The sequence below is a fragment of the Guyanagaster necrorhizus genome, assembly GCF_019112545.1.
Source record: "Guyanagaster necrorhizus MCA 3950 unplaced genomic scaffold BT62scaffold_47, whole genome shotgun sequence".
NCBI lineage: Eukaryota > Fungi > Basidiomycota > Agaricomycetes > Agaricales > Physalacriaceae > Guyanagaster > Guyanagaster necrorhizus.
In genome coordinates, this window is record NW_025064926.1 from 239,804 (window position 1) to 249,141 (window position 9,338).

Consider the following 9,338-nt stretch of genomic DNA (forward strand, 5'->3'; position numbering starts at 1 on the left):
TTTTGAGTAGTGAGTATTTATTATTAGTATCTACAGAAAATAGCTTAGCTTTGATAGGTATATTGTCTGGTTTGAAATGTGCTATTTTAATATCATCTGCTTTGTTCAAAAAAGTGTCTGAAACCTATCTGTGTATGTATCAAGGGGCTACTTACCAAAATCCTCCTGAGATGCAGCTTCTTCTTTTCTCTTCTCTTCTGCAATAGTCCAGTCCAGTTCTTTCTGTTTTTTTTCAGCCAGCCATTTCTTCCTAGTATATTTGACTCAATTGTTTCTACTTATTATCTGAAAATTTCATTTTAGAAATATTTCATGAGGCAGAAGTCTGACTGTTCAACACTATATTTGAAGCAGATCTTTGAGGCTGAGGTTTGCAGGGTTTTGGGCATACCTGAGACAGGTGGCCTTTTTCTCTGCAATTAAAGCACTTTCTCTCTTTTCAGAGTGCATTGATATCTATCAGCTGCTCCTAGCTACTATATACAGTTTCAGTCCTGATCTCTTGTTGCTTATAGTCAACTCTTTTGAGACTGTTCCATCAGTGACAGCCTTTTCTCTCATTGTAGTGGCTTTGCCTCCCCATGCCAAAGAGTGTTAATATAGTAGTTGTAGTCCATCCACAAAATTCTTCTCTTCCACTCATTATAGATAGTGGAGAAATCATTATCTCTATGAGCAATGGTATTACAGAGATTGAATTAGACCACATTCTTAATTTGTTCCAGTATGGCTTTGTGGTCATGCATCTTTTCTGCTTGATATGTTAATTCTTTGAATTCTTGAAAAAACTTCTTAGTATCAGAAAAGTTGGCCTATTGTAAGACTCTCCACTTGGCTGCATGGGCTTTCTGTTCTGCATCTAGCTTGAATCATCAATATATGGTGGCTTTGAATTATGGGTAGAAAGAGTACCTTCATCATCCTGTGATTGGATCATAGAAGTACTGTTCCTGTAGACTCCATCATTCTTGTATAGTGTCCTCAAACTGAGTGATGCAGAATATTACTCAATGAGAACTGAACCTACTAGAGCTCATGGGAAAATAGATACTATACATCTCAAAGTATGCCTCACTCTGTTGGAAAAAGTGCTTCAGATCTAGGCTTTCCTCTTTAAATAGTGCAGTGTAAGGCTAGCAAACTCTTTAGGGCAAGAAGAATGTGTCTGCTCTTGCAAGTTCTTTTATAATTGCATGGGGAAAATCTAGCAGTTCAGAGCAGATCTGACAGAATATGCCTGGAGCAATTGGCTCATTGGTAGACCAAGCTCTGGCATCTGCTTTTGAGAGTGAATAAGCAGGACACAAGTGGAACATGAAGAGGAAGAGAGAGATTACAGGGATTGCTCCAAGCTGTCTGCTTATATGATATCAGGCTCAAAGGATTTTAGATATGCTTATAGCTTTAGCTTGTAAAAAACTAGCAGAATTTTATTCCTTAGCTTTGCACTATAAAAGTTGGTCTATATTCTATTTACAAGGTTATCCTTTAAATACTGAGATTCTAAAGATCTGCTCTCTTATCAGCTGTGGCTCCTATGGGTGCCTAGACCACTCCTTTCTGATCTTCATCTAACCCAGACCAGCAGAGTACCACCAATCTGCTCTATGAATCTGCTATCCATGAGCAAGTCAGCTACACCTTCTGTATCTGATGCCTTATTGAATAGCTTTATAAGGCTATCCATACTTGATCTATCTCTGATCAGATAAAGTATCTCTTATGTGCATGCCTCAGCTGATATGCATTTGCTTCTAAGTGCTAAGGTTGCTTGTCAGACATAAAGAAGACAGACAGTGGAAAGTCATCTGTCATTATCTTGCAGGTTGTTGATTATGCAGCAGATCCCTAAGCAGGTTGTATTAGTGCTCTATTGCTTAAGCCATAGTGGAGAGAAATGGTTTCTTGTTTTTGAGGCAGGATGATGCTCACTTCTCAGCTCTTTTAATGCTCTGGCAGATCTAGAGCTGAGAAAACTGAAATTTGGTGCTCATGAATCTATATTGCAGTACAGTGGATTCTCAGACAATAATTGGTTTCAGATTTCTCCAGAGCTTCATGGTGTCTGATTTCCACAGAGGCAGAGTGTCAGGTGGTGGTGGCAGTGGCATCAGTGGTAGAACAGGCTTTTTGGATCTTAGCAAGGATCTCAGTCTTTGGTCATATTATGAGTGGTCAGATGGTTCTTCTGGTGATAGAGGGAATAGCATTGCCAGTTCCTCTTTTTCTTTTCTCTTGCCAGCTGTAGATGCTGCTGGAGCTTCTAATGCTAGTAGTCCAGTGTCTTTGGATCTTGCTCCAGCAAATAGGCAGATTAGCAGTGCCAAGACCTGCCAAGGGGTATTTCAGAAAGGATTTCAGCTTCTCCAGCTACTCAAATTGCTTTCTACTAATGGCAGTCATTTAGGTGCTCAGTAAGAGAATGGAAAGGGGGGCTTTCAGCATCTCTTGGCATTCTGTACTACTTCTGCTATCCTAATTTCCACTCATACTCTGTCCACTAGGTCTCTGGTGTGCTCTGATAATATGAGGTACTGGAGCCCTTTATCCATTTCTAACCAGCAGGTGTCTGTCATCTGCCTTCCTCTGAGCTGCTGGTAATGTCCAGGCAGATTCTTCTGCTATGCATGTTTGCCAGTTGAAGATATATTCATACTCTCTTTCTGGCTCATATGGATCCACCATTTCAGATTCAGTAGACTGGAGCTCTCTCCCTCTAAGGCTGTGTGCATCAATCCTGAGAATAATCTAGCTGATGTCCTGCTCTTAGATTAAGGGGCTTCAGAGTGTGCTGGTTACAAGACTAGACTCATCCATCTGTTCATAGTAAAGCTCAGAAAGGGCTCCTGGTGTATATCTCTAGTAGTAGTTGGGAGTAGGGGTGGCTATATCTCTGGTTGGAAATTGATCCTCATGACTATTGTCTCCTCATACTGACTCTCCTTTATTAGAGGTGGCCAGTCAGATAACAAAAGGAGGAGAGGTTCAACTCCTTCTCCTCCAGTTTGTATGCTTCCAGATTCTAGAGATCAGATGATGTAATCCATACTGCTAGTGTCTGTGATTTCTGGGGCTGCTGGTCTGACAATGATACTCTTCTGACTTGAAAGTAAATAGGATGCCAGTTGAAGGGTGTGACAGAGGAAATCCACTCTTTGTTGGCTCTCCTACTCTTTCATTCTTTTTTTCTTCTTTGTTCTCTTGGTAATTATATGATATAGTATCTGATGATTTCAGTTACTGTGATAAACAGACAACCACCTATGATAGAGGTGGTGACAATATTTCTGAGCACAAATTTCATATGCCAGTCCTAAGCAAAGTGCTGTCAGACTGAAGCATGTGAAGTCTTGGGCTAATTGTTATGCTTTACTAAACACTCACAAATGCTTGGCACTACTTCTGCTAGAGTCTGATTCTAGATTCTGGCTCTGTGTTTGTTGTCAGTATCAGAGTATGATAAGAATAATGAGATAAGCAATGAGAATTTTATGAAGAGGGATGAAAGGGCATGGCTGGTAGAGATAGTCTGCTATTGTGATTGAGGTATTCACACCAGATAGTCAAGAAATATAGTAGGTGTATTAAACCTTAGCTTGAGACTGGAGTACATCAGAGTGTACTTACTACCTTAAATACTGTCTAAAGAGCCTTATGCTCTACAGGTGACTATTGTCTGATTTCCATATTTTCTACTCATTGTCCAGAGTGACAATGACTGTGCTCTTACTTTTATTTGTTATTGTCACTCTGCTGCACTATTACTATAGTGAGTTTCTGGTTTGTCACAGTTTTTATTATAACAAAGGCATGAGATAAAGACTGTTGTCTCATTGTTTTCAGCCACCTATTGTGTGTTGATGAGTAAGGCATAGTTTTAGTGTTGTCATGACATTGTCATTCTTATGAGGTCAGGCTTTTAGTTGGAATTGGTAAGAATCAGCTTATTAAGTGTCAGCAGATTGTGATTAAAGGTAAAAATTGTAATATTTTAGCTCTAATTATTATTCTGATTGTGTTCTTTCTATTTTTAGTATATGTCTCTATGCTGATATTCATGCATTCAATGTCAAGTACTGAGACTTTGCATGCAGTAGGACTCCACTAATATTACTCTGCTACCAAGCCATACACTCTACCAATTATTACTTTAGCCAGATATAATGCTGAGTCTCATTTTATCACATGCTTCTTATAACAGCCTTTGCATGCAGTTATACTGTTTTTTTCATATGCAATCACACTGTTCCTTTGCATACATTATAGACTTGAAAATACACTTAATATATTTTTAGAATTTGCAAAATTATAAGTGTAAATACATTGAAAGCATATTAATGGCAATAAGTTTCTTTCAGATGAGAGCACTATTGCTTTGCCTTTGATCTCATTGAATGTAGAGTCAGAAATAGCATTATAAATAATATTATGCATATTTGCCTCTTTCTGCTTATATTTCTCTGTTTTTTCCTTTAGCTTTTCTGGATTGTTATCTGAGAGTGGATGTGAGAATATGATATCAGAGGACTGATAGAACTTTTTCTTGTGCTCAACAGGATGCAGGAGTATGTGAGCTGTCCTTTGCAAATGCCAGCTAAGGCCTTTATTCAGAAATTTGTTGGTGAGCTTTTCTTCAAATGTTATCTAGTTTGATCTATTATCTGCAAGCTTCATTGTGCTAACTAGCTTTATTCCAGTTGTCATGAATATACTGATAGTGAAGTCCATAATCTGTTAGAGTTGATAAGGTAGATGTATGGATATAGTGAATAGAAAACTAATTCAGAAAAAAATAGATGCTAGAATAAAATGTCATAATATTACTATATAGATAATAAGTAAATATGATCAAATAGAGATAAATATAGAGGATACTCACATCTCAGCATTGTGGTTAAAAACTGAGATATGCAGAATAATATGCTGTACAGAAAAAGAAAAGAAAATCAAATAAGTAAGAGAATGTGTTCATCTTTATATCACATCAATTCTACATCTAATAAGTATTGTATGTTATTTTTTTAGAGAATGAATGAGGAATGTTTGATTATTTTATGGAAGTCCTAAAGTTTTTTATTATTTTTCTATATAAGCTCACTTGATTAATAGCATTCATAAAAATAGCAGAGAAGGATAATAGCAAAGAGAAGATCATCATATGAATCTGAGATATTAGCAAGAAGACAGAAAGTGATTAAATGAAGTAGTTGAAGAGTTATTTTCTGAGAAGTGACATCATCTCTTGTTTTCTTTGAGCCACAGATAGTTGCTTGCACTATAAAATGTCTTTAATTTGCATCAAAGTCAGAATAGAGATCTTTTAGAAAGTGATGAGCTCCAGTTAAGTATTTGGAGCCAGATACAATGAATTAAGATATATAAGCTATATACCTGCTGAGAGTAAGTGCTATAAGTTCAAGTGGCAATGCATAGGTGATGCAAAATCATATATAATCATATGATTCTATTGTATATCTTTTTTCTACTTTGAGCTCAATCATATAAGCTTAGAGAAAATGAGTGCATTCATCAAGAAGAGAAAGAGAAGAAGCTGAATAAGCAATATGAGAAGCATGCTTACTCAATGCAGCTGAAAAGACTATTTCCATTATGCTGGCAATAAGTCTCTTAGAGGAGTAAAGATAAAAACATGATCAGCAGAGAAGTTATGATGATATTCATTAATAAAAAGATGAGAAAGTATGTCTGTCCAAATATTTTCTTTTTCATCAATATGTTAGATGTGAATATTGATTTCCAATCTGAGTATAAGATCTGCCACTCTAAGTAAGAGTCTATTATGTAGGAGTTCTGATATAGATAGAAAATCAAATGCAGTAACAGAGTTAAAGCTATTGATGAAAAGCAAAAGATATTGGGGCAGTTTGAGCAGACATACTGCATAATAGATGGCTGAAAGAATGGCCACAAGCTCAAGAAAGAAGATGTCAATTATTATTTTGGGTGAATGTGGATGAAACTGATATACAAATCTATTCTCTGCAAAAATAAACAATAATCCATTTTTTGAGCTGACATCAGTCTAGATTATCATGTCAGCTTCTAAATTGATTCAGAGAGTTGAGTCAATAAAGCAAACACCCATGAAATCAGAAAGAACAGATGAGAACCAGGAAAGATTCTCTCTAACAGTAGTATTGATAAAGATCTTCATGAAAGAGTGAGTCTTTCTGGCCATCTTTTTGTATAGAGATGAGAGAGCTAGATAGTCTCATAGTAGAACATTTAACATCCAGTTTTGATATTCACCTAGATGTTGCTATTTCTATAGAATAGATGCTCTCCTGAGTGTCAAAAGAAAAGAATCAACTTCAGATTTGGCATCAATCTAGAAACCAATAATTTTGAGAGACTGATCATGTATCTGTTTTGAGTCATTAAAAGAATAAGAGATATATTCTCAAAATATAAAAAGCTGTACTTGCTGTGCTGACTATAGCTGATCTTGATAAAAGACTAAATAATTAGCAAAATTCCAGCTAAATAAATCATCTATATAACCATAAATGTCAGTGATGCTCAGGTGGTGGATTCTAATCTAGCACAATAAAGTTGAAACAAAGCACCAGATTCTGAATGAAGCTCAGCTTCCAAAAACTAGCTGTGCAACAATATTATATCAGCTGTCAATAAGAACCACTTGATGAATCTGCCATAAAAAATATGCTGGTAGATTCAAAAAAGCCTTAGCAATATCACTTTAATAGAGAGTGAAGTCAGTATTGGAATATTGTTTTATGGCATTGCATAGAGCTTTGCCAAATGAATTCATATCATCATATTTCACTTTTGTCTCACCAGCTGAGATTTCTGCATTTAAACTAGAGAAAGTATAATCTGTTACAACATAAGGTTTTTTATCCTACCAGATGATGAACATAGATGATACTTTTATTTCTGATAAAAGTATAAACCTTTTTGACAGAGGTAGTGACAAATAATCAGCTACAACTTCACAATCATAAAACATCTATATTTTGTCAATGTTTTTAGAGTCTATAGCATAATTTTTGGTTTTGTCACAGAGAGTCATTTTGTTCACTAAGATTAAGAGGTCAAAATCCATTATAAGGACTGCAAATGACTGAAGAGACAAAGAGTTTGTTTAAGTGAAACTAGAGAATATTCTCTAAGCAATCAAAACTTATGATGATTGAGGCACAGATCTTGGTAGAAACCTAGATTCCAATTCTCACATAAAACTGTTGCTCTTCTAGCAGCAGAGAGTGAAGTAAAGGACAATCACCTCATGCTTGAAAGAATTGACAAGGAGTGAAACATCTGAGTGAGAATAGGAATTTGTAGTTTGCTCCAGACATCCTTGCAGAAAGGACACTTAGCATAATGTAACTGAATCTCTTCATCAATATGAATGGCAATAGTAGTACAGTTCAGAAGACTTTGACTACATATTCCTGATAAACTTTGAGTTCAGTCTCAAGATGTAAATAAAGAACTTGAACTTGAACACCTCTTGCTTAAACACTATACACTCTGCATCAGTCAGATTATATCCTGATAAGCTTCTTAGCTGATGAAACATCTTTCTTAACAATGGCATATTCCATCATAAGCTCTTTTGCCTCCTCATTGTCATTGCACTCTTGGTCTATTAAGGCAAAAGTTTTGAAAAGTCAATATATTAATCCTGAATGATGAGGCACTAGAATGACTGAGCAATAGGTTTCACAAGAGACTGGATCTGAAGAGCCACAATGAGATTGTTGAGTGACTTTTCAGTAGCATAGATTTATCTGAGACAAAACAACTTAGCAAGATGAGGATCTGAGATTCCAGTGGCAATGATAGATTTCAGATGAGGAGATTGAGTGAGGACCATTATAAAAATAAAAGCAGTCTTCAGTGAGACAGTGTTATCAAGCCCCAGAATGCCAGCAAGTATAGCTGCAATGAAGCTCTAAGATTTATTTGTGGTTGGTGTTTGATAAAGAAATTAAAGCTTTAAGCAGAGAGTTATCCAGGCTGCTTCTTTAACCACATGTGCTCTAGTGTCTTGGCATTGTTCTGCATTGGCTTTGAATTTATCAGCTCACTTTTTTTGATACTCATCAATCTCTATCTGAGACAAGCCTGGAGAAGCATATTGAGAGTACAAGCCATGACTGCAGATACAGTTGTATAGACTCTAAATTAGTTATCAGTTTCTATAGTTTTCACTATTTACACAGCTACATATTTTAGCAACTTACTATCTGCTAAGATGTGAGTATTTTATGCCTACTTATACTATATCTTACTAATTAACAGTAGATATATCTATTTTGTTGTTTCAGATACTATACATACCAACTATAGCAACTTACTGTCTACTAAGATATACACCTATTTTATTATTTCAAGCCAACTCTTGCTCCACTCATATTGCTGTGAAATCTCACAGTCATGTCCTCTCAGGTTCTTCAGTCCACTACTCAACAGGTTACAGACTCTGATAATATATCTTCATCAATCTCTACTGTCAAACTCCTTAATCTGCCTTATCTAAAAGATAATAGCACAAACTGCATCTTATATAAGGAATGAATTCTAAATATGGCTATCTTAAAAGAGCTTAGATGAATCTTATATGGAACTGCTAAGAAGCTCACAGAGATGATAGAGACAAATGGAGACTATTACTTACTAGAAAACTTTATACTCTTATCTGAAGATAAAGTTGAAAAGCAACTGACTCTTCAGAATGTATATGACTAGAAGAAGGCACAGGTCTGTGAGATGATGTATGAAACAATCAGCACTTCAACCTTCATGCAGATTAAAAGTAAACTCTCTGCTGAAATATGGAAGAAGCTCACTTTCATCTTTAAAAAAAAAGGTATTTTGACACAGGAGAACCTACTCAACAAGCTTCAAAATCAATGTTGTCTTGATAATGGAGATATTTGAATCCATCTTATCAATATGTCCAGGATGAGAGAAGAACTTGCTGCAATGGAGAAGTCTATTAGTGATGACTCTTATGCTATCTACATTTGAACATCACTTCTGATAAGTTACAGATTCACACTCAAAATACTTGACATTGTCTCACAGATGATTGACAAACCTGTATCAAGCAGCCTTCTGATTCAGTAGATCCAAGAGACTGCCAATCAAAGGCAGGTGGAGAAAAACATTAATGAGTCTATACAGAACTTGGCACTATTTCTGAGCAACAATAAAGAGAAAAGAAAGAGTAAAAGAAAGGCTACTGGAAAAAGAGAGACAAAAGAGAGCAATGATAGCCTGCACTGCAACAACTGCAGCCATAACAACCACATAAAGAGAGACTGGTATAGAGAGGGAAAAGATAAAGC

General features: G+C 36.0%; 2 protein-coding genes across 2 annotated transcripts; both read right to left on the reverse strand.

The window, feature by feature from the left end:
- Nucleotides 1-5,102: 5,102 nt before the first annotated feature.
- BT62DRAFT_910128 (uncharacterized protein) lies at nt 5,103-5,288 on the reverse strand (the record flags this gene model as incomplete). The annotated part of the gene is made up of 1 exon (XM_043183782.1): nt 5,103-5,288. A coding segment is annotated over one exon (186 nt), but the record flags the coding sequence as incomplete, so codon positions are not given.
- Nucleotides 5,289-7,158: 1,870 nt separating this feature from the next.
- BT62DRAFT_910213 (uncharacterized protein) lies at nt 7,159-7,401 on the reverse strand (the record flags this gene model as incomplete). Its single annotated transcript, XM_043183785.1, has 2 exons — nt 7,159-7,234; nt 7,268-7,401. Coding segments are annotated over 2 exons (210 nt in total), but the record flags the coding sequence as incomplete, so codon positions are not given.
- Between the last annotated feature and the right edge of the window lie 1,937 nt (nt 7,402-9,338).